At 38.8% G+C, this 26,319-nt stretch overlaps 3 protein-coding genes across 3 annotated transcripts in view; 1 reads left to right on the plus strand and 2 right to left on the minus strand.

The window, feature by feature from the left end:
* LOC104592134 (E2F-associated phosphoprotein) overlaps window positions 1-1,793 on the minus strand; it is a 41,316-nt gene extending 39,523 nt beyond the window's left edge. Inside the window, exon 1 of the mRNA XM_010251344.3 lies at window positions 1,635-1,793. Coding sequence (XP_010249646.1) covers window positions 1,635-1,764 — 130 coding nt within the window. The 5' untranslated portion in view covers window positions 1,765-1,793. The remainder of the gene's footprint in view (window positions 1-1,634) is intronic.
* Window positions 1,794-8,220: 6,427 nt separating this feature from the next.
* LOC104592143 (E3 ubiquitin-protein ligase RING1-like) lies at window positions 8,221-19,586 on the minus strand. The gene is made up of 2 exons (XM_010251356.3): window positions 18,325-19,586; window positions 8,221-8,485 (listed from the first exon to the last, which is right to left on the minus strand). Exon 1 carries the CDS (start codon window positions 19,423-19,425, stop codon window positions 18,334-18,336), a length of 1,092 nt encoding a protein of 363 aa, XP_010249658.1. The 5' UTR covers window positions 19,426-19,586; the 3' UTR covers window positions 8,221-8,485; window positions 18,325-18,333.
* Window positions 19,587-20,190: 604 nt separating this feature from the next.
* On the plus strand, window positions 20,191-25,505 carry LOC104592153 (thioredoxin X, chloroplastic). The gene is made up of 2 exons (XM_010251367.3): window positions 20,191-20,689; window positions 25,116-25,505. Exons 1-2 carry the CDS (start codon window positions 20,354-20,356, stop codon window positions 25,320-25,322), a joined length of 543 nt encoding a protein of 180 aa, XP_010249669.1. The 5' UTR covers window positions 20,191-20,353; the 3' UTR covers window positions 25,323-25,505.
* Window positions 25,506-26,319: the final 814 nt, after the last annotated feature.

The following is a 26,319-nucleotide window of genomic DNA, read 5'->3' on the forward strand; positions in this document are numbered from 1 at the left end:
ATCATGATATTCTTCCCCTTGGTATCAGCTCCCTGATACTTGGAACCATTAGACCTTACTGGAACAGCATTATGAGATGTAGGTCTAGTGGCTCTACCCTCATCTAAACTCTTACATGCTGCTGCCTCCCCAGCTTGAATGCCAAACCTCTTACTATTCACTTGCTTCAAGCTCTTCTCTATTTTAAGAGCCATCTGAAAAGCATCATCTACATCATAAACTCGTGCAGTCATCATTTCTCTTTGAATATCAGCCCTTAAATCATTCCGAAATCGGGCTAATTTTTGCTTCTCACTTTCTGTAGATTGGCATCTAATAGTACGCTCATCAAACTTTTGCATGTACTCGGCCACAAATAAGTTGCCTTGCCTCAATTCCATCATCTCATCATGAAGAACATCTTGGAAGTCATTAGGCAATATTTCTCCTCCAAGTAATGCTTCATATCTTCCCAACGGGTGATAGGGCCCTTACCCATATCTGTTATATGTTCTCCACACTCCATCATATTTTTGCATGGTCTACAAGTTTAAGTTTAGCAAATCTAACCCGTCTCTCATCTGACATATCGAACCAATCAAAGTATCCCTCTAGTTCTGCCGACCAATTGGAAAAAGCCCGTGGATTGATCCTCTAAAACTTGGAACTTCTATCTTCACTTTACCAATAATATCATCCCAATAGTCATCGATATTAGTCTTAGAATGCTCCACCAATTCATCATATAAATCATTTATTGTCAATTGTAGCATTACTGATTGTGAAAAATGAATTCATGTTATGTACAAAAGGTTTGCTTTTCTAGGCTGGTAATACACCACCTAAACCCTTTTTACTTTAAATTTCAGATTTAAAAATAATTCTCATATGTTATCCACCAGTACATCTATCCCCTGTTAGCCCCCTATTTGGAAAGTGTATCAGCCATGTGATTTGCTGATGTTGTACCCATGTGACTGGTACAACCCTCTGGTAAGTGTTTGATTTTTCTTAATGTGTGTTATGTGCAAAAACTCACCCCTAAAAGCTAGCTGTTAAAGGGAGGGAATCCAAGCACATATATACCCCACAACAACATCCCATACTACCGATGTGAGACACTTCACATTAGCATCCCATGCTACCAATGTAGGACAAATGGATCTAACAGTGTGTCTATACTGCCAGGTTCCTTGAATTCTACCTTGCAACCAGGAACCGGCCCACTACTGCCTCTAGACCACTATATTTCTCAGCTCCATCCCTCTACCCATCCTTGAACCATATAATGCTACCATTGAGTCATCTCTCATGGCCGAATCTCCTATGCTAACAGATCCAGGCATTTCATAGCCGAGTCAACAAGGCCAAGTTCCGAGTTATCCATCGAGTTTTTTACCTCTTTCTAAATTAAAATTCACTGATACCCAAATTTCGCTCATAGGCCGAGCAATCACGTGCACATTCGAATTCTTCACTCAAACAGGAAGAAAACGAGAAGAGTGCCCAAAATTTTGACAAGTCGAAGATGGGGGTTTTAGGGTTGAAATCAGATTGTTTCAGAAAGCAGAATAGATTTAATCGAAAATCAAAACGCTAAAACACACAAACAGAAAATTGGAATAGGAGCTCCAAGAAAAGGCGGGAAAACTCACCCGTTTGCTGTGAATTAGTTGGAGAATCAACGCCCTGTTTTTCTTCGCTCTTCCCTTCTTCCATTTGTGTGTCCATGCGCGAGCGTGTGCACCGCGAGTGTGGACTGTGGCTTATTGATCTATCGATCATGGTTGCAGACACGCCAAGTTGCAAGATGGCCCATTGACAACTGACAAGATGATAATAATGTTTTAAAAACCGATCCGGCGGTTGAACCGTGTGTATAGGTATGTATATTCATAAATAACGTATAACTATTTTCTGTAATTAATATATGTATTATTCTATATTTAATTTATATTTTTTAATTTAATTTACAAAATTTTATTTATAAAAGTATATCAAAATTTGCGATTTGAGGCAAAAGGGTTTTTTGGACAAACCTAATTGTGAAAAAACAATAGAATTTATAAAAGTGGCATGACTTGTAGAACCTAAATTATGATAATGGTCATTGATGTGGGTTAGCTTGGCCTAGCCCACTAATGCCTGCTAGTGTTAGCAACAATTATTGCCTCCATACAGAGCCAATCACATAGTTGTCCGGCATACCCGCCAGGGCCTATAGCCTAGCCCCGTATGGATTTTATCTGGGGCGTTCATCTTCACCTATCCCCCGCGCATTCAAGTATAAATAAGAGGTCCCTTAAAAGGGGCTGGAAATGGAGTAACCCCAAGATCACTCACTCATTTACTTCCTGCACCTACATTGTCTACCTAGCATTAATTCAAGGAGATCTGGTGCATCCAATGACTCTCTCCATGAGCACTTTTGCACTCTCCCCTTCTTTACACATCGTACTAACTTGAACATCGGAGCCTCTGTCTCGGGTATCCACCTCGAGGCCTCTGACACTCTCTGTCTTGCAATATCTCAACTCACAAGGGACTTCGCCTCAACTTGTAGTCCTCGAAAGGAATACTTCACCTCGGTTTGCTGTCCTCGGCTATGGTCAACCTCTTCCGAGGTCCTAAGGTCCTCAGCTAACATTCAAAACCTGAAGAGTGAATTTACCTTATTGCCCTTGGCCAACCCGCGCGGCAACAATCATTATTTGATCAAATACGATTAAGAAACATCAATTTAAAGTTTAACGATGATTAACAATTAATTAATTGTGAATAACCATTTCATCTAAATCCATAATTAGTAGAAATCTCTAATGGTGCCTCTTCATAATATATTCAGATTGTCTCTCTCAATCTGAATTACCATTATCATGGAAATTCTTCATCCAATTAAATGCAATGCATTTTCTCTCTCTCTCTCTCAATGGCTCACTACAAGGCTCTTCGACAATATGCATTTTTTTGGAAAACAAAACAACTAACATGGTTATTTTTTGATGACACAATAGTTGATTTTGTTTTCAAAAATAAAACCAACTATGTTGGTGAACACCCCTGTATTAATCAACTACTCCTCTTAGACAAAGCATTAATGGTACATTTCTAAATTGTCAACTATATTGGGTAATCTTGCCTTACAAACAGCCTAACTTAGAAACCTTGAAAGTTTTCATTACAGGTTTGAAGCTCCTTCTTTTGACTTTCGAAATAGATTTTTGAGATTGTAATCTCTTGTTTAAAGTATAGGAAAGCTTATGAACCAAACTTATTCTTGCTATTAGTCTCCAAGGTTGTCTCCACATTCACATGTGTGATATTTTAAAGGCAAATTTCATAAAGTACTCTCTATGATTTAGGAAATTGACCAACTCTACCCTTACTATTTACAATTGACATCATCGTTAACCACTAATGGAAAAAATAAAATATCAAATTTACCCTCCACTACTACTAAAATTTTCAAAATAAAACCGAAAAAAAAATCAAGAATTGTACACCATTTGTCCCCTCCCTTGGTTCCGATCGCGTTCCAATATGTATATTTAGCACATAAAAAAGATACCTTATTAAATCAGACATGATAATCTCGATTGGATAGGGCTGATTCTGTATTGTATCTATTATTAACAGTTGGAACCGGGTCTACTATCATTCAGCCCAGGTCCAATACATTGGCATCCCCAAACCTCACGGTCGAACTATCCCACCAAAGAAATTGCTTCTCCAGAAATCCAGCTAAACTGATCACTTCGACTTATTAACAGTATTTTAATCTTATCATGTTAGTTTTTTTAGTGCAGCTTGCAATCAAACTTTCAAGTGGGATGACTGATTTAGGCTGTGTTTGGTTGCAGTGCAATTTTATTTGTACTAGTATAGGAGTGTAAATGAAAAAAAAAATGCAAAATGCCAAATTTGGTTTAATTTTGTTTTGGGTTTTACTTTATTTTGCTTTAGGTCTTATTTTACTTCACTTGTACTGCAACCAAACAAAATAAGGTAAATTTCGAGACAAAAATAGACCAAAATTTACACCCAAAACATTTGCACTGCCATAGTTTTGCATCAATGAATTTGCATTGCAACCAAACACAGCATTAGTTGAAGAGAAGGAGCATAATCGATAGATCCAATAACTACTGGTGATAAAACTTTCTTGGGTTGTTTCTTTCTCTTTCCCCTTTCTATCACCTAAGTTGGGCCTATTGCAATCTACTGGTCTAGAGCATTTTTTGCCCAGAAATAAAGAGCATGGTCTATGGCTCCCCAACTAACACTAACATGGAGACTGAGTCTCCGGTGAGAAAAGGTGGGCCAGGGCCGTGAGTAGTGGGAGTGGTGCCACAGGTGATTATAATGGCAGTAAGCATGAGAATGGAGAGAAGCCTTGGAGGAGGAGCAGTGGGGATGGACATGATGGGTAGAAAGAAGAGAGGGAGGCCAAGAAAGTATGGTTCATATAGGAGCATAGCTCTGGCACTCTCACTAGGCTATTCTTTATCTCCTTCCTACTTTTCTCCCAAGCGAAATAGAGGGGAATTTCAAGTGTTCAATGGATGTGTAGAAGATTAAATAGATACGATTAGAGAACAAGACATAAACGGAGACAGAGTCGGAGACAAAGACGGAGTCGGAGATGGAGTGGAACCATAAAAAGGGTATTTTAGGAATTTTAAAAAATATATCAATCACGTGATGTCACATGTGAACGGATTGTGACAAAAAGTTAAACGACAAAAGAGGTTTTAAACAATTGTCAAAAAACTTAAGGGTACTTTAAGACAATATGTAAACAACAAGGGCGAGTTAGTCAATTTCCTAAACCACTCGGGTAATTTAAGAAATTTGTTCTATTTTTAAATTAAAAGACTAAACAAACCTTAATTTGTGATAGAAGTACTCCACTTTTGAAAGAGGAAAATCTATGCTACCAAAAAGGCATGATGCCTAAAGAGCTTTGGCTAATCAAAACCTTCCCATGGATTTTGATAAATACCACTTGATTAGAAATGGCAATGGGGTCGGTTCAAGGGTGGGGACTACACTCCCTGTTCCCATCCCCAATTATTGAATAACCCCCCATCCCCACCCCTAATCCCTATCAGGGAGAAAAATTATCCCCCATCTTTGGCCCCAATGGGGAATCTGTCTCAATCGGGGACAACCCAACACTGGTGGGCCGACACCTCCATACCCAACCTGACTAGGTCAGATAAGTTAACTATCCAACAGGGATGGGGAAAATTTTCCTCCCCACACTTGATTGGTTACCACTTTTATGATACTGGTTAATTGGTTTCAAGTTTTTTTGATATCATGTCTTCTAGGTATTATAGTTGAACCCTTGTCTAAAATAAATACTTTTTATCATTAATACTAATGAATTTACATGATTAAACAACTTTCTAAGTGGGATGCCCCTAATTAAGTGTTTATTCCCTACCACCTTTCCTATTGTCTCTTTTTCAAGGAGCATTGCCTTCTTAATCTTTCCCTTTTATCCACTTTCATAACTGCTCTCTCCACTTCAGTTCTACTAGCAAATGTAAACATACTTTGCATGTGGCAATTTTATACTTAGATGAAGAGGAGGAAGTTTATGTCACATGGTAATAATAAAAAAAGGACAAAAATATGTTCTCTTAAAATGGTTTTTTGGGTATGTGGGTTGACCCAACCCACTCGTGATATATGGAATAGAAAAAGTATAAAGAACCATTGAGATTGGATAAGCGAGTACATATGAGTGAGTTATGTTGGTTTCCATCAAGTCTGGTTGGTTTCCATCTCCATAAAACATGCGATAGACCATGTCCCTTTTGCAAGGATTAGGGATGCAAATAGATCGGATCGGATTCGAATTAGGGTATATCTGAATATGATATTATGAACAGTGGATCTGATCGAATCTCATAAACAATGATTTGAATTCGAATGTGATGAGGAAGTTGAATATTCAGATCTGATCCGATCCGATTTATTTTTTTTAAATAAATTATTAAAAAATAAAATATACCAAATTTAAATAAAGAAAAACAAAAAATACAATGATCTTTTCAACTATTTTCATCATATATATTTTATAAAAAATAAATAATATGACAAATTTACAAAAATACAATATAAATACCCTATTTATAAATAAATAACATATATATGTTGTATATATCTATATAAATAAATAACATATATATCAGGTCGGATAGGGGGTGATCCGATTTCTAATTGATTCATATTATCCGATCTGGTCCAATCCGAAGATCCAAAATGGGGATATCTGAAATCGACTAAATAAGATTGGATCATGATTTAATCCATTTGCACCCCTAGCAAGGATGAGATCTAATATCAACCTCTTGTGAAAAGAATAAAAAAATATGGTATACCATCAAGATCCAATTCAACCTCTACTTCATAAGGTAAATCCCACACCTTTGGAAACATACCAAAAACTATAGCCAGATGGTTCAAGTTATAAGGCTATCAATAGAGAGGATCTAGCCGATGAGCCCGAACTGATTATAACGATGTCAATTTCATGACTTTGTCCCAATTAATTGGTCAATTCCGATTCTATAATCAATGTTTTTAGTTAAAAATATAAATAATTTAATGTTTTTCTATCATTTTTATTAATAGACAAATATAGTTTTAGTATAATTGAGTTTATTGGGTCTAAACCCAATAAACCCAACTATTAAGCAAGATTATTCTAGGTCTGATTTGTTGACTTAGTGGTTTAAGGGTCAATTTAAGACTTAGGCAAGTTACGTGCTAGGTGACCAAGGTTCAAATCACCCTAACTTCACTTTTTTAGTAGAAAGGTGCAATGTATCGGTGTATCAGCCAATACAACGCAATAATAAGCACCGGTATCAGCCCAATACACATGATTGGAAATATACACTTTTAGTCTTGGCGTATCTCATCCTAATTATGGTCGATACCGATATAATACACCCCATATCAAACTATCATATTGATATTTCAATCCTTAGTATGAAGATGATGAAGATTAATTAACTAGACAAAAAATCAATTAAAAACAAAACTATATTTGAGCTTTTTGCTCTTTTGCACACCATCTTATACAAGGTTAGTATCATTATTGTATCATACAATAAACTTGGATATGAGTGCATATTGTAATGCTCTTTGGTTACATATGGATGAACACCAAAAAAAAAAAAATGGATACACTTGGACATATTAGAAAAATAATTACAAATCCCACAAATACATGAATAATAATAAACATTGGTAAATTCTTTAGCTAGAGAGAAGACTTAGAATCAAATTTCATTGCCACTAAGGTTGGGTGCTTATGGGCTGATGGCATATTCCATTCAAAGTCTAGATCATAAACATTTTAACAATAATACATCAAACAATGTTTGAAATTCCAATCTAACTAAACATTCAATGGATTTAATGTTTTCAACAATAACACCATCTTATATTTTTTGCTTGCCATGAAAACCATTTCAAATATATAAAATAAATGGTCTTTTAATTATTCAATTTTTTTTCTAAAAAAATTAAGAGAAACCATTTTCAGCATAAAACATTGTTAGATAAATGAGTTCAAAATCATTTGTAGATCCATTTATAGTATTTCTGCAATGAAAATCATTTATAAATTTTCCATTGATAATTGGACAGCCTAAAGAAATTGTCAATAAAAATTCAAAAGAATCTGCATTTTTTACCTATGTCGTTGGTCACACAACCACCAAAATTTTTTCCATAGATGGTCACGAGTCATGACCGGTGCTACAGGTTATGTGGCAGTCATGACAAGCAGAACAGGTCATATCATCTTCCACCTATTGGCAGTCATCATTTTCCACCCATTCCACATATCCACACATTCAAATATGCCCTGTATCAGGCGTATCATGTCAATATTTTAAATCTTAATCAACCCCGAAACGAATAACTTGCCGATTGAAAAGCTTGCCCAGAAGAGAGGCGGATTCGAATCCCGCTACTACCACCTAGGTTGAAAAGTAGTTACCTGATAACAATAGCATTATTTTTCCATACTTGTTTGGTGTGGCACTGGTTCGTTTTCTACAGGCTCCAATCCAATATTTAATATAAAAACCATGTAGAAATACTTGCTGATGGATTTCGGCAACTCTAAGTAGGAGTATTAAAATGACATACGGTATAATTTCAACATTTAAACCACTCCATAACAAGAAGTCAAAAAATAAAAATAGAGGTCGTCAATGAAAACAATTATGCAAATGCAAATCAATTAAGAAAATTAATTGTCCTCAATTATGAAATTACAAGGAATTCTTCTGGAGCAGAAAAGGTATCACCCATTTTCCAAATGCAACAGCACTAATCTTCTATGTATATGATCCCTTTTTATGTCCATACATCGTTACATATTTGAATCCCTTTCCATCAAGAAAAGACTCGTCTAGAGGGGTTACCATGAAAGCAAGACTAGAAAGAGTTGTTCCTTGATCTCGAAAGACGTAAGAAGCTGCAGAGCATGAGTCCTCTATCAAATAAATGCTTTTCCTTACCATTTGACACCCCCAACTAGTAAGGAATACAACAAGTATCCAACAACCAAAACATATGATTTGTTTGTACTTTGTAGTAGTAGACATGAATTACATGATAGGCAACGTTAAATAAAACTAGCCCGGAATTACAGAATTATATATTACTTGGTATACAGGTTGCTTTAATGAAAAGAATAAGGCTCAGCCCATAGTAAATTTTTATTTCAAAGCACCACCAGGACAAGTCTGAATTTGTGCTAGCAACAAACAACACTAGGGTACATCACAGTTTTATTCCAGTCCTCAACAAATGGAAGTTTTAAGTTTATGCTAAATAATATGCACAAGTGCATTTTACATGTATTGGGGATGGTTGGCACAGAAAAAGCTATGTTCCAAGAGTTGTTTTATTACTATCAGATCTGCACTCCAAGACCTCAGAATTTCTATAACTTCTTGGTTCATGTCAATGAATGCATAGACATAATTTTTTTTTATGAATAATAATAAGTTTATTGATTCAGAAGTAAATTAGAGTGAGTTCATACATCATCCCAGTGAGAGGCGCGAGCTGCAGCCCCTCTTTGAAACTTACAAGTAAACTAGGAAAGAAAAACAAGAATCACAACTGAGCCCAAAATAACTCTTTCCCTATTTACCCCTTGCTTAGCTAACACATCTGACAAGGTATTTGCTGATCTCCCCACCCACTGTACAGTGACCAACATATTCCTTGTCAACCAACTAAATTTCTTCATTTCATTCTTGTATCGCCACATAGCCTCTTCAGAATTTTTCAACCAACCCACCACCACTTTGGAATCCCCCTCGATTATTAGTTGTTGTACCCCCAGCTTTCCTTGTCAACTAACTAAATTTCTTCATTTCATTCTTGTATCGCCACATAGCCTCTTCAGAATTTTTCAACAAACCCACCACCACTTTGGAATCCCCCTCGATTATTAGTTGTTGTACCCCCAGCTGGTTTGCAAATTGGACCCCTTGTACAACAACTAAAAGTTCTGCCCTGATAGAATTCCCAATTCCCAAAACACCCGAGTAGAGCAACAAAATCTCTCCCTTCTCATTTCTCAAAGCACCCCCACTCCGGATAATCCTGGATTACCCATGTTGCTTTCATCAAAGTTCAACTTAATTGAGCCTTCGGGTGGAGGAGACCAGCTTGTAATTGATTTGGCCTTTAAAGATGAACACCTTGCTACTGCTGACCAATTTCTCCAAATGTCATTAAAGGAGAATTGATGAAAGATTTTCAAGGTCTTCAGCCAATGTATTGCCCTGTTTAACACACAGTCTTTCAAATCTTGGTTATTCATTTCCTTATCTTAAAAAATTCTGAGATTCTTTTCTTCCCAAGGAGTCCAAGTCAAAGCAACACGAGTACATCTCCACATAATTCTCCCTATTTTTGTAGGCCAATAAAAGGTAGAATGGTTAAAGAGCATGTGAACTTCTGCTGGTAGACTCCAACTACCCCCAAACAACGGAAGTAGCCAAGCCCAAAGGTCTGCAGAAAAGGGACAAGATACAAATAGATGGTAACAATCCTCACTGTGAGCTTTACAGAGGACACACCAATTAGGAGAAATACAGAGAAAAGGTCTTCTCTTTTGTAGGTTGTCTAAAGTGTTTACTTTCCCATGGAAAACTTCCCAACAAAAAGCCATAATTTTTGGGGGGATTGGCCTACACCAAATTTCTTTTGACGGAAAGAGTAGGTGAGTAGAAAGTTGAGAGATGAACTTGAAAAAAGAAGCACAAGTGAAGGTTCCATTGGGTCTAGGAGTCAAAACCCTCTTATCTGGCTTGGAGGGATCCAAACAAACCTAATTAAGACACCCAAGCAAAAAAGAAAGAGACTCGATTTCAGCATCCCTAAGTCCTCTACGAAAACCAAAATCCCAAGTAGGGTCTAAGGGTGTTCCCAAGGGTGAGACAAATTTTGAGACCACCTCTTTTTTGTACAAAGAAATAGAAAAAAGCGAGGGGAACAAAACCTTTAACGGTGAATCCCCTACCCAAATATCCTCCCAAAAAAGGATAGAGTTGCCAGAACAAACTTCATACCTGATAAAATTGAGGAATTGAGGAAGGGTGTTGTGAATAGCCTTCCAAGGTGCTGCTAGGTTAGCTTGCCTTGATACACCAGCATCCCATCCATTCTCTAACCTCCCATGAATGCTTCCCACCACCTCATGCCACAATCTCTCTCTTTCCAAAGGTCATCTCCACAACCATTTCCCTAACAGAGCTTGATTCTTGCTAGTTACCCTCCCAATTCCCAAACCCCCATCTTCTTTACTTCTGCACACAATTTCCCAATTAACCAAGTGATCCTTTTTCTCTTGTCTCGGCTCCCATAAGAAGTTTCTCATCAACTTCTCCAGCTTCCTAGCTTCCCTAACTGGTATCCTACAGACAGACAAATAATAGGTAGGTAAGTTAGCCAATGTAGCTCTTATTAGGGTAATTCTTCCTCCTAAAGAGATATAGTTCCTCTTCCATGAGACTAATCTCTTCTCAAATTTTTCTAACACTGGGGTCCAAAATCTACTCTCCCTAGGATTTGGCCCTAAAGGAAGCCCTAAATATGACATAGACCAAGCAGAGGTGGAACACTCAAGACACTCCGCAATAGCCTCAACCTCCCCTACCTCCAAATTTATACCTGCTGCGCAACTCTTTTCCAGATTTATTCTCAAATTAGAGACACTTTCAAATCCTTTTATTAGCTCCTTTAGGTTTGCTACCTTTTCACTAAGACCTCCTTCACAAAAAATCATTAGGTCATCTGTAAACTGAAGGTGGGTGACGGGGACTTGGTGTCTCCCTATTCTCCAACCCCTAATGGCATCTTCGCTGTCAGCCTTAGTAATGATCCTACTAATCACATCAGCTACTAAGGTAAAAGGAATGGTGAAAGTGGATCCCCTTGCCTAACACCCCTGCAAGCGGAAAAAAATCCCTTACCGTACCATTTACCAGAATAGAGTAGTGACAAGTACTGATACACCCAAAGATCCAACTACACCACTTGTCCCCCAATCCACCATTTCGCATAACCTCTAATAGAAACTCCCAGTCCACCAAATCATAGGCCTTTTCAAGATCCAATTTACAAATGAATCCTTTCCTACTAGACCTTTTCATTTCCTCCACACACTCATTCGCAATTAAGATTTGATCTGTTATTTGTCGCCCTTGAATGAAAGCCCCCTGAGTTTCACTAATGATGGTAGGGAGGACTATTTTGATCCTCAATGAGAGCACTTTAGCCAGAATTTTATAGATGCTTGTCACCAGACTAATAGGCCTATAATCTTTTGGGTGGTTGGCATCAATCTTCTTAGGTATCAAGGCCAAAAAAGTGGCATTAATTCCAGGGCTTATAGTGTGATTGTCTGCAAATTCCTTAAAGACTTCAGCTAGATCCTCTTTCAACACCTCCCAACAGTCTTGATAAAACCCATTGTAAAGCCATCTGGACCCGGAGCCTTGGATCTATCCATTAGAAAGACAACTTTCTTAATCTCTTCTTCCTCGAAATCCCTTTCCAGCCACCTTGCCACTCCATCAATTCTTGGCCAATCCACCCTTTCCATGACTGTTCTCTCACTCAAATGCCTTCTATAAATCGATTTGAAGTGGTCCACAAATTTTCTGGCTATGTCATCCTGGTTGGTAATCACCTCCTCTCCTATCTCTAGCTTGGTCACAAAATTCTTTCTTCGTCTCCTATTTGCCAAATCATGGAAGAATCTAGTGTTCCCATCGCCTTCCTTAATCCACAATGCATAGACATAATTTGGGGTTAACTTTTTCTCATTTTCTCTCTTAGCCACTTTGTGCATTCGAGTCTTATCATTGCAGAACTCCAAAGTTCACAAAGAAAAACACAATAACCTTTCATCTCTTTGCAACCAAACAAGCATTTCATTCTACTATGTATACAAATTGGAGCCAAAACAATGTCTTATAAAATAATTTACCAAATAGAGCAGAAAGGTTTAACACAAATCTGAATAAAAAGCATGAGATATTAACACAAGAGAGACAGATCCTGCAGCTTTCAGAGAATATGTACAAGCCAAATGAAAGATCTATAGCCAATTGTTCTACCATGGCAAAGCAAACTCAGCATGTCTTTTGTAAAAATCCAAGTGGATATTCATCAGAATGTATGAATTTGTTTTTGAAAATAAAAAGAACTGCAGCATCAGAATAAAGAAAAAACAATATGATTTCGCAGAAGTGGCAATTCACAATTGTTTTGTTTTGAAAAAAAAAATCATATTGGTTAACATCCACTAAATGTATGAGAAAACCAGATAAATGGTCCACCAGTAGCTACCAGCAAGAACAGTCATTCTATAAAAACCAAATAGTATAAGCAAGGTTCGAAGTATCAGTACGATATGCCCTTTCTAGCAGTAACTATGTTTTACAGGCTACCAGCAGTCCCTTTCTAGCAGTAATCATGTTTTGCAGGCTTGGCAAAACATCACTTGGGAGCATTTACTAAAACAAAACCTTGCACATTGGCAAACACCCCCGTAGTTCCAGGGTATAGACTCACCTATTTAGGTCTCAGCAGTAAGCACAGCAGATATAAAGTGGCTCATAGTTCAAGCTTTAAGAATATTACTAGAACTAATATAAGAATGGTTGGGTGTATTTGACGAGCTATTGCAACTTTAATCATTCTGACATCTCATAACTCATTGCTTATCTTTTTTCTCGTTCTTGTTTGTATCTATTCTTCACCACAAGTTTTCATCGTTCTACTATACTTCTCTTGTTTTATCATTCAGGCCACTTTGTCCAAGTCACCCATCTGTCTTTGCATTCCACCAAAAAGGGTCAATTTAAGTTTATGGGCTTTCAACATTAGAAGCAATCAAGGAATGAACGCCGATAGATAGGCAGGAGCAACCTCATGCAGCTATATATAATTCAAGCCACTTTGTCTAAGTTACCCATCTAAGCCCATGGATATGCATCATTAAATCCTATGTTTCTTTAACACCTAAAATTACTTTTTTGATGAACAACCCCTACCATTAGTTATAACCTGGGTAACAGAACCAGGGAAGATAGTGTCCAAGTAACTAACAGTAGAAGCAATTGCATCACAGATTTCAAAGAGGATACCCAAACCTCCATAGAAGGAAAACTAAGTAGTCTGAAATGGATACACAAACCAGTGAAATAATGGAGACAAGCTGAAAGAGGAAGAGAAAAAGAAAAGGAAGTAGTCTGGAAATGGATGGGGGGAGGAACAAAAGATGATGAAAGATTTCAATGACTGGTAGTTTCAGCAAAGGAGAAGATTCACAATTGGGATGGAATAGTAGAAATGATTAAGGAGCAATTCCATATTACTGGAACAATGAGAAGACCCTTCGAGAGACACGGGATGCCACCTCTCCGAACAGATTAAACAGAAACTACAACATAAGATACAAGAATATGAGATCACTGAGCCCAGAACAGTGATTTCCTATTTACCCCATGTTTTGCCAAAACATCAGCAAAGGCATTAGCTGATCTCCCCCACCCACGGTATTATTATAGACATATTCCTTGTCAGCAACCTGAAGATTTTCTTTAGTTCATTCTTGTAGCACCACACAGCATCCTTGGGATTCTTCAAACATTCCACCACTACCTTGGAATCACCTTCAATTAACAGCTGCTCCACACCCAATTCATTTGCATGATACACTCCTTGTAATGGAAGCTAGTAACCCTGCCCTATTCCCAACACCCAAAGGACCGGAATAGGGAAGAACAAACAACCTTTCCAAACTCATTTCTCAATACACCTCTCATTCCAGAAGGCCCTGATGCCCTAGCTCCCATCAAAATTCAGCTTTAGTAAACCTTAAGGGAGAGGGGGGGGACTTGGGGTTACCCTAAGGGGAGCAGCTTGCTACTGCTAGCCAGTTCCTCCATAAGTCAGTAAAGGAGAAATGGTGGAAGAGATCTAAGGTCTTTGACCAATGTATTGCCCTATACATAAGATATTCCTCTCCTTTTCTTAGAAGATTATGGCATTCCTTTCTTCCCAAATTGTCAATATTAAAGCTGTTTTCACACACCTCCACATAATCCTTCCTCTTTTGTGGGGTCAGGAGAAGGCAGAAGGGTTAAAGATCATGCTTACTTCTACTAGCATATTCCACCTGCACCCAAACAAAGAGAAAAGCCAAACCCAAAGCTCTGCAGTGACCGTACAAGAAATAAATAAACGGTAACAATCCTCACCATGAGATCTACAAAGAGTACACTAGTTAGGTGAAATACAAAAGAAAGGTCTTCTCTTTTGTAGGTTATCCGAGGTGTTTACTTTCCCATACAACACTTCCTAACAAAAAGCCATAACCTTTGGGGGGAACCGGCCTATACCAGATTTCTTTGAAAGGGAAAACCTATTGAGTGAAAGACTGGCAAAGGGATTTGAAAAAGGAGCCACAAGAAAAACTCCCTTTAGGACTAGGGACCCAAAACCTTTTATCTAGCTTAAAAGGATCCAACCAAACCTTATCAAGGAGGCAAAGCAGATTAGAAAAAAATTCAATTTCCTCACCCCTTGACCCTCTACGGAAGCCAAAGTCCCAGGTCAAAGCCAAGAGCTTTAAATAGAAGGCAGACATTTTTGATATCACCTCTTTTTTATACAAAGAAACAGAGAACAAGGAAAAAGGTCTTTTAAGAGAAGATATCCAACCCAGGTATCCTCCCAAAACTGAACAGAATTTCCAGAGAAAACATCATACCCGACACAACTGATAAACTGTGGAAGTAATCTGTGAATTGCCTTCCAAGGTGTTGCCAAGCTAGTCCTCCGTGATGCACCAACACCCCACCCATTCTCTGAACATCCATGAATACTTTTCACCACTTCATGCCAAAGCCACTCTCGCTCTAGGGGCCACCACCACACCCACTTCCCTAACAACAGTAGATTCTTTTGAACCACCTTTCCTAAACCCAAATCCCCTTCTTCTTTACTTCCACTCACAACCTCCAATTTGATTACATGATCTTCTTTACCTTCTACCAGTTCCCAAAGAAAGTCTCTCATCATTTTCTCTAGCTTCTTTGCTTCCCTAGGCAATATTATCCTAAAGACAGACAGACAGTATTGTGACTTCTAGGACTGCTTTTCACTTATGGTCAAAAGATATTCTCGAGAGATAGCAGCACTATGTGGGGGTGAGATGGTTTGATTTCAGTAACCTCTGATCAGTGGTGATGCAGTTGGTTGGTGTTAAATAAGATACGACTCATCATATGGTAGAATTGTACTCTAATAAGTAGAAATTCCAAGTTTGAATTGTCACTTCCATTGAAACGTAGTGGTGGAAGGAGGGAAGAGCTGGAGAAGATGATATGTGTCTTTCCTGGTATTATGTGGCATCCAAGGAGCCACACGACAAAAGAAGGCAAGAAATTACCACAAAAGGAAAGATAAAGAGATAGGAATCCGGAAAAGCAATATCCAACAGAATATTCAAGATGAAGAATCTGAGTCAAAGATGGAAGATCAAAAGGCAAAAAAAGGCAAATTTTAACAAAGGCATGCACCTGGGCTGAGGTGCAAGGATCACCATGCACAAACTAGGCACACCTCTGTAAAGGCATTGCACCTAGGCCTAGGGAAGGTCAGTATGCCTAAATCATTGCTAAATGTTAAGGAAAATCAAAAGGAAGCCTTCAATGAACCAATTCAGTTGAGAACGGACCAACAGAATGGTTCAACCGGATCGAAGAACAACAACAAAAGTGAATGAAAGCTCAAAAATGAAACAGGTGTCCTGATGTAACTCCCTCTCCCACTTGCAATCGGCCAAATCACAGGTATACACAACAATGAAAGTTAGGACTAGAAGAGACTCATGATACAGGATGGATCAGATGTAATGGAGATTTATAACGACTCAAGTGTTGGCAGTGTTGACCTAGAGTAAAGGACAAGCAAAGGAATCACTAGATATTCTTCATACCGAGCACCTCTTCACAAAAGATGATCAAGAATCTAAAACTTTGCAAGATGTAAGTCGAAATGAACCTTAGAGAGAAGGAAAAAACACAAACAGCTGCGGCCAAAGAAAGGGGATGGAGAGACAAAATGAAAATCCGATAGAGAGGGTTCTAATGCTAAATTTGGAACAAACACAAGGTGTATGTAAAGAGATAGGAAAGGAAAACCAAACGATGAGCAGGGATGCACATTTTGGAAGGCTATCAACAATCTCTGGAACAGGATAGGGATGCATTTCTACAAAAAAAAGTTGTGATACTCTGAAATACTTTCTCCTTTCTTGCCCAAGGTAATTGTGTCATTTCAATTGAGGCAGATTTAGCTTCTCAATCCATGTCAATTGATGCCACAACCTGTGTAGAAGGGGAAGAAGAAGAAAGGGTAGAGAAGAAGGGGCTAGGAAAAAGGTGAGGATAAGGAGGAAGGGGAAAGAATTTGACAATTAATAAGCCAGATATTTGAGGAGCTGAAGGAAAAGGAAATGGACGAACTGCAGAAGATGCAAAGAAAAAAATGAGAAACTAAGACAGGAATTAGATGAACAAAGCATAAAAAAAGGAGTTAAATGAGGAGTTAGGCCTTTTGGCTGTGATCGAAGTATTGTGTTTGTGCTCTGTCCATTGTTGGGCCAAGCAATTTTGTTCCGTGTTGTTTGGCCCACTTTTGGTTTTGTGGGCCTCTGCTTTTCTCCTTGTGCTCCTGCTGCACTGGAGAGCCTTCCTTTGTACTCTTCTTCTTTTTCCTTTAATGAACTCTTACTTTACCTTTTCAAAAAAAAGGATGGGAATTCAGTTTAAAACCTCAAAAGATTTTAGTGTACACAAGGAAATGTTGAGAGGGGGAAAAAAAGAATGGGGTGGAAAAATTAAAATTGGATGTAGGTTGTAATAAGGAGTTCAGTAAAAGAGGGGAAAGGAGAAGTCAGAAGAAAATGAAGGATTACGGGGAACATGAAGGGAAAATAAAAGAAAGTATAGAAATAAATATAATAAATTGGATATTTATAAAAAAAATATAATAAATTGGAATGTGAACGGGATTGGCAGTGCTAGGAAAAGAGGGATCACAGAGAAGTGATTAGAAGAGAAAAAACTGATCTAGTTCTTATATCAAAAATTGATAGAAGGTGGATTTAGAAGCCTATGCAGTTCTAGAGACATAAGTTGGGCTTTGGCACCCTTTTGGGGAGCTTCATGAAGGATTGTGTTGCCGCTATGTGGATAAATGAGAGTCTAGAAGATTTGAAAGAGTTAGTTGGGAGACTCACTGTTTCAATAAGATTTAAACAACCTGAGGATGGGTTTGAATGTGTAATGACAAATGTGCACAGCTCCAATAGTTGTAGAGAAAGAAATGAGATGTGAGAATAACTCAGTGATATCAGAGGTCTCTAGGAGGGACCATGGTGCTTGGGAGGTTATTTTAATGTAATAAGGTATACACAAAAATCAAACAGCCCTGGACAACAAATCACAACTCGCATGAGGAGAGGAGATTTGTTGATTGTTGTCAGCTTAAGGAACTCCCACTGTCACAAAGTAGATACACATGGTCAAACCTTCAAAGTAACCCAACTTTATTCTAGGATAGACAGATTACCACATAATCTCAAGTTCTGAATCCATATACCCATGCATAAACTCGTAAACAACAGCAGCAGAGCAACAACGACAGAAGCATAATGCATAAAGAAAAATATAACAAGGGAAAAAAAAAAGAAGGAATGTCTAGTTCTTAGAACAGTACCTACAATCCTTAACCCAAATCTTCTTGCCTGGTCTCTGACCCAAAATCCCTATTCCCTCGATTACCACTGTTCGGGTCCCCTCCATTACTGCCATTGTTGGTTCCAACCCCACTATTGCTCGTCTCTGCAGGTGAGGCAAATGCCCTAAATATTGATGGCAGCGTTATTCTAAAACTCCGTTCTGTTGTCGGTTGATTGTTCTCCTGCCCTGCCCTTCCACCGCCTGAATCGACCGGCCCACCATCCCCAATGGAACTCCCCGTTCCCAGCCCGCCCCTCCGTTGCTCATAATCCGGATCATCAGTCGGCAACTCGTATCGACAAACTGGACAAGAATTATGCAACTTCAACCATGGCAAAATACAATCCGAGTGGTAAATATGTTTGCACGGCATTTGCTTTGCCTCGCTCCCAAGCTCGAACGTGTCCTTGCAGACGGCGCACTGCGCCAAATCCGATGCCAATAATTCCTCCGAGATCTTCACATCCGGGAGCCCATCAATGGCCGATTTGGAGGCGGGCGGCGTCCCATATCGATTGGGATCGTTCTCCGCCAACTGCTGGATCAATTGTTCGAGCCCAGGACCGATGAAATAGTCGCCAAGGTTGGCGGGAAGACGGAACGCAGTGTCACCGGGGCTGTTCTCAATGACAAACTGAATGTTCGCGCCGTCGGCTCTCAACGCTTGGAGGTAACTTTGAAGGAAAGCCAACGGATTAAACGCTTCGGGGCCTTCTTGGAGGTAAGTCGGCGACGAGCGTAGGCGGAATCCGGGGCCGAAGAGGCCGGAGAGATCGGTAGGGTTTTGTGGGTCACCAGAGGTAGGGGCGGGGAAGAAAGGGGAAAACCCGAGTCCAGCGACCAGAGAAGGCAATCCAGAGAAATTATCGGAGAAGCCCAAGAGGGAGTCGAGATTCGAAGCGGGGCTAGGGTTAGGGTTTTCGTATTCTTCGAGAAACCCACCATTGCAACTAGGGCAGACGAGGTCCGAGGACGGAGACGGAGTTATAAGGACCGTACGGTTGCACTGGTAGCAGAAATACTGCTGAGGCGCACCACCGCCACCGCCACCGCCGCCCGAGATTCCGGCGGATGACATGCTTTGCAGGAGAAGGAAAGAATGGAGGAGGAGAGGGAAAAGAATGAGCCGAGGTTGGTAACAGAAAGAACACCTTTTTTTTTCTTTTTTTTTTAATTTTTCCCTCTCTCCTTTTCCCTTTCTTTCTTTTATTTATTTATTTATTTTTTTTTTAAGGTCTGATCGTCATTCGTCATCGTCAATGTATTTATAGAGATGTGGATGCACAGGAGGGGCGGAAGTAGTGTAGACTCCAACCGTCCAACTGTGAGAATGGGGACTCGGGTCACTGACGTGGATAAAACGTTCTGGATTGTTCCATTAATGGACCCTGCTAATGGATCACAAGAAGAATGGGCTGGACAATTGGTGATAAATGATGATCATGGGCTGGGCCTGGACGGGCTTTAGCACTTGTGATGACTGATAAGGGTAGCCCAGGCCTAAACATGAGCCCGATCTTCTGCTTTGCACCGTTATGTGATCAGAGGCTTAGCACTTGTATGTTCTCAACGTGCGGCTATAGTGATGTCTGGGATTGTGGGTAGCTGTGGGCGGCTATAAAATGTAAGAAAGGATGAGATGTTCCGCATGTATGGCTGCGATGTTATGTGGATAAAAATCCGGACTCTGCTAATATTGCCTCGAATCCACATTATTGGGGCATAAACCGCAAAGTTCAGCCCGTAAAAATTATCGGGTTGGATCAGTCCGGGTTCGGTTTGGGCCCGTTTAGTTTGCAACCTTACCCGGAGTCAGAGAATAGATTCCCGGTTTCCAACTCGGAACTGCGCAAACCACACATGCAACAGCCAACAGCCAATCGTTCTCTCAGCTCCTGGGATGGCTTCTTCTTGGGCGTCATTCTTTGGTAGATAAGAGAATCGAATTCTTCTGCAGTGCTCCCTTTCTGACCTCTCTCTCTCTCTCTCTCCAAGTTTTCTTGAACATGGTGACTATCACCTTGAATCCAACGACCTCCTTGAGATTATCAGTCCCACCCGTGCGTATAACACCCTCGGCATTCAACTTGCAGACGAGTTGGTTTATTAGATCGCCATCTTCGAGGAGGCTCTTGTTTAGGTCTCGGAGTTGGGGGAAGCTAGGGCTTCGCGGGGTCTCCTCGGTCCCAAGATTCGTGATAAGCTGTGGTCCTACAGAGATTAATCAGAGCCAGTTCTCGGAGACGGTACTGACGTCTGATCTTCCCGTTCTTGTCGAATTTGTTGCAGATTGGTGTGGGCCATGCAAGTTAATTTCCCCTGCAATTGATTGGGTTTCACAGGTGCCACTTTAACCTGATTTCTTTCTACTTTCCCGTCATCGAACTCGAATTTGTGCATGAATGTTCACAATTCTACTTTAGAATTTGCGAATATGGTTTGATAATTAGTTACTTTTGAATTTGTGCATGAATGTTCACAATTCTACTTTAGAATTTGCGAATATAAGAATGTTTCAAGATCATTAAGACTTATTAGTTGAACTACACAAGAAAGAAAAGGTGAAAATATGCTCTTAGTTGTGTAGGATTTGAAAGGAGAAGTCAATAGCAAAATCTGGGTTGGAAGGGACTGATTGTATAGTGCAAATACAATGCCAAGTAATTAGTGGGCTTTGATTTTGTTTTTCTGTTGTCAAGGCCTTTGTACATCTCTTCGTGTACACCCTCTCTATCTTTTTAATGAAATCAATTCTCTTCTCTCAAATGTTAACAACCTTTTATGTTGGAAAGGCTAAATAGCTTTGAGTGAGGCTGTTCTTAGTCTTCTTTTGCAGGAAAGATTCAAGATCTAAAATCTTGTCTCAAGAATTTAGCTATGAACTTTGAGAAAATAAAAGAGCAACTAGAAATGAATTCTTTTTTTTTTTAATCTGTAAGGTAAAGTAATTCATTAAAAACAAAAGGGCAGAATACAATATAGCCCCCGTACAATGAGAGACTGTACAGCGGAATAGACAGTAAAACCCAGAAAAGCCAACCTCCAAAAACAACCCAAAAACACACTATGATCTTCTTACAAAAAAGGAAATCAGGCTAAAAAAGAACAAGTTTGTCTGTTTTTAAAAAGGGGATGATTTGTCAGCCACGAAAGCACCATCCCCATAATCCTGTTGAGCACCTCTTCTTTTGGTTTCTGCCTCCCTTCAAAAATTCTAATATTTCTTTCACCCCACACTGCCCAGAAATCGGCAGCGGGGAGGATACTCCAAGCTACTTTTCCAGCCTTGCTGAGGCCTCTAAGAGCCATGCCTCTAGGAAACCCATCACATCCTAAAGGAAGCATAAATTCACTCCAAAAAGCTCTAGCAGTCTTGTCCAAACTCAGTAAGTAAAGTCACAATGCAGTAACAAATGATTAGTATTCTCCACATTTCCATTACAAAATGTGCATTCCAGATCTGTCACTTCTACACCTCTTCTAGCTAAATTCTCCTTGGTTAGAATCTTATCCAGCACTGCAGACCAAACAAAGAAAGCTAACTTTGAAGGAACAGTCCTGATCCAGATCCTGTTGCTCGGAAAATGAGAAATCTCCTCCTTTGAAAGGTAGTTAAAAAAGGACTTCACTGAGAAGGAACCCGACTTCTCAAACAACCATTTCCTTTTGTCCTCCCCTGTTCCCGGGATCTTGGCATCATATAAAATCTGTAGCAAGTTGACCAAAGACTCCACCTCCCAGTCATTCAAATTCCTCCTGAACAGAGGTGCCCTCGAACGAAGTCTAAATCACACTTTCATCACCCTAATTCCAAAGAAGAAAGGTGCAGTAAAGTTGAATGACTTTTGCTTAGATAAATACAAAATTCCCGCTGTAGGTAATTAAAGAAGAAGTTTATTGATCTAGGTTTAGGCAAGTATAAATATTATTATATGTAATTTTCCAAAATGGTTTTGCAAAATACTTTGAAGTTCATTTGATTGAAGACAAACATTTATGCCTAGAAGGGGATAAGTCCTCCCATTAGTGCTTTAATGCAAATAACCATATATTAAGAATGAAAAGATTATCATGTTAGTGTTTGAATTGTTGAATCATAGCTGTCAAGGTGACGCCTATGCGACAAGGCGCCCTTGGAGGCTCGCCTTGCCTAATTGCCAAGCAGTTTTGTACATTGTGTTATAAAATACTTTTATATTCTTAATTTTTTTGAGATTAGAATTATAAAATAAACATTATTAAACTAAAATATTCATTTTGTGTGTTTATATACAAGTTTCTTTTTATTATTTTCTTATTTATTAGGGTTTAATCAACACAAACATTGCTAAATGCTGTATTTTCTTCTTCTTTTCCTATAACAAAATAGGGGTTCAGCGCCCATATCTTTGAATTTTCTTTTCTTTCTTATTTTTCTTATGAATATGCTGATTTTCTATACTTTAACATAAAGTTTATACTTTTCTTATGAAAATTATGGTAATTATTAAGGAAATATGGTTATGGAACTGCTGATAAAAAAAAATATGGTTATGGAACCTAGGGAACTAATACCCTAGGATATATGTTTTTTACTTAAAAAATCCATTGCCTAGGCAAGCGGCTAGGCAACTAGGCAACAAGGCGCTCCCCTGTCGCCTAGCCTCGCCTTGGCATATTGAAAACTATGGGTTGAATACTTGTAAAACATAAAACCTATTTGATTTTATCCCTTAGGGGAGACAAAGGTGGTACTTTCTTGTACTTAGAAAGGTTCCAAGGGCCTTATGGCTGTAAGCTACCACTTTATGGTTGTTTTGACAGCTATTTGGCAAATCGTTAACTCGTATGGTATTTCATAGTCCTCTCTGAACAAGACTTGCTTGGTTCTCATGAATTTGATTTGTGGTTCAATCCAATCTCTTGGGGAACCGTATGGGTCCCATATAAGCAAATCAGCCTCAAAATTGATTCCCTTTGAAGTGTTATGATGCATTTTGGTTTTTTCTTATTTTCACTTGGGAAAGAGTTGGATTTGGTTTAGGAAAGCCTTGTGATTCTTCTCTAGCTAGAATTTGGACTTGTAGAGTTTATAATTCTAAAAGAGGGTCCTCTAGGTTAGATAGATAAATCCATTTAGATATATTTGAGGTAGAACTCGGATCTAACCCTTGGGAAGGGTGGAACACTGTAGGGAAGACTTAAAATAAGTCTAGATATTCTTCTAAAGTTTGGGGAAGCAAGGGAGGACGTTTGGTGACCTTCTTGTACATTGAGACACTATCAACAATGGCCATTGCATTTGGCAGATTGTTGTAGGTTGAATTAGGTGTTAACACAATTGGAGATCTACGCATTTATGGAGATTCACAAGAGGTATTCTTTCTAGCTTACAATCTGAATAGATTGAGGTAATTGGGTATTCTGATACATAAAAATGTTCTAGTCACATCCATAGGGTATGGAGGTAATTGGGTTTTCACTCTTGGAATTTTCACAGTATGATATTGTTTTTCAAAACATAAACAAACGATACATCAGAAAAAATAACATGGTTTTACTAATGTGGCAATTGTTTTTGTTTTGAAAAATAAAATTATACGTAGTGGCAAACACCTCAAAAATTATTTTAGATTACCAGAAAATTGAAATTAGTTAAAAGTATAGAAAACGATAAAGGTAAAAGAATGTAAATGGTCATAAAAGGAAGAGAGTTCGAAAATAGTCACCAAGTTCATTAATTACCCTCCTTTTTGTCTTTCTTTTGTTACCATTCTGGTTTTTACTTCTTTCTGGTATATTCTGCCAAGTCTTTTTTCTTTTCTTTTATTGACGGGGGAAAAATAGATTGACTCACTTTCATTACATATACAAAACCAACCTAACTAGGGCAGCACAGTGCACGAGACTCACTTACCCCTTAACATACAGGGTGGCTGTTTCCAAGATTCGGACCTTGGTCACCCAGGTTGCAATGGAGCTACCAACCATTGCGCCAAGGCCCACCCTCAAAACCAACCTAACTCAAAAGTGAAATTCTTAAAACATGTATAATATATTGGTTGCATTTCATAAACCTCCCACAAGGTTTGTGAAAACATCAAAAGCCTCTGCTATGGTTATTTAATATCACTAACCTCTTGTGTGATACTGCTTGTAGTTTGAAATTGCCAGAACTCTTGCTCTGCTTAGCCTCAAAATCACATTAGTGGGATGACTTGATTTGCCCTAATACAGTAAGGGTCCTTTTGGTTCATAGTCAGAATTGGAATCAAATCCCTTGGAATCAGAATTGGAAGGTCTATTCATGTAGTCTGTTTAGTTCAGACAGGAATCAGAACTGGAATTGGAATAAGCTGGAATGGAATTTCATTCCCAAGGGAGGGGGAGGGAATGACCATTCCCTCAAATGGGGGAAATGGGGAATGCCATTCCAGCAGGAATGGGAATGGGATTCTGATTCTGCCCAACCAAAGTTGGAATCAGAGTGACCCATTCTGATTTTGATTCCAGACCCCTATTCCCGTGAACCAAACGGGCCCTAAGTGTAACTTCATAGAAACATCTTGGCATTAGATGCTCAGTGTCATTGAAGTGACTCAAATTAGTTCTACAACATATGCAAAAATTTGGGGTGTAATGTTAAATCAGTTTGGAAAAAATTTTCTTCTGTTGATAAAAACTGGCATCGTAGATGATCTTCAACTATAAATTGGGTCAAAATTCATTTCTGCACTTATCCGGATACCCTTTTTGCTTACTGAAATGATGTTTGTTTGTCGATCTTAGGAATATGAAGGCAGATTAAAGGTTGTAAAGATTGATCATGACTCAAACCCAGAGCTGATTGAACAATACAAGGTTTATGGGTTGCCAACTTTGATTCTATTCAAGAATGGGCAAGAAGTCCCAGAGAGTCGGAGGGAAGGTGCAATAACAAAAGTGAAGCTGAAAGTGTACCTTGATGCTCTATTGGAGTCTGTGTCGGTGACATAGCCATCTTTCAGATGAAACCTCAGCAACCAATATCAACAGCATTGAAAAAAAAATTGTTAGTTGTTGTACCTCTACCTATTTCTTTTTTCTTTAGCAATCAACCACTGTAACAATCTGTAATTCATAGATCATTTTGTTTATCCTAAGCTGCGGAAATGGAAAATTGTCATGGATTATACTTGAGCTATGAGGCCTATATCACCTCAGTGATTTTGTTCAATGTGATGTTAGTGCCCAACTGATAACCTCAGAATGATGTATAAGAACATGAAATACAAGCTTGATTATTTCCTTTTATTAGCCAAACCATAAAAAAAAAAAAAAAATCAAAATTACCTAAGGATTTGGTAAACCTATTGGGCTAAGTACAGGTTATTCACTGTGCCCTTTCTGTGGGGTAGTTGATCTGGGACAATCTTGAGACCGTCTTAATGGGTAATGGCTGCCAAAGTGAGGACTACACGGATAAGCACAGACCTTTTGAATAGTTTAGGTTGGGCACCAATTCATCCCTTCCAGACCAAATCACTGATCAATCCAAGGACGCGGATATTAAAGCCGGAAGGTTACACTGTTAGTATTTCAAAGGTGCTAGTAGAATCTGATGTGTTGGAATCTATCGGGAACTTCTCAACTATTTCACTAACAGCAGCAGCCTATCAACAGTGAGTCTATTATTCTGATACCAAAATGCTTTAGTCCAAGTTTGAGCAGGTCTATTTCGATTTCCAAGCATATTCTGATACCAAAAACTTGTCTGTTTTTCGAAGCTGTGTATCACTTTATCCCTTTTTTATTTCCTCGATTTTGGTTTGGAATAGGGTGGATTGAGTCGAGGTACCATTAGGGTCAGGGTTGGGTCAAGATGGGTTGAGTTTATACTCGCCAAATCTCAAAAATTTCAGCAGTTGAAGTGACTCTCTTAACGCATACACATCTTATTACAAATCTAAACCACCATGCCACATTTTATTTTGTGATTAAAAATAAAACAAAA

The sequence above is a fragment of the Nelumbo nucifera genome, chromosome 3 (assembly GCF_055504915.1).
Source record: "Nelumbo nucifera cultivar China Antique chromosome 3, China Antique-T2T, whole genome shotgun sequence".
In the NCBI taxonomy this organism is placed as follows: Eukaryota; Viridiplantae; Streptophyta; class Magnoliopsida; order Proteales; family Nelumbonaceae; genus Nelumbo; species Nelumbo nucifera.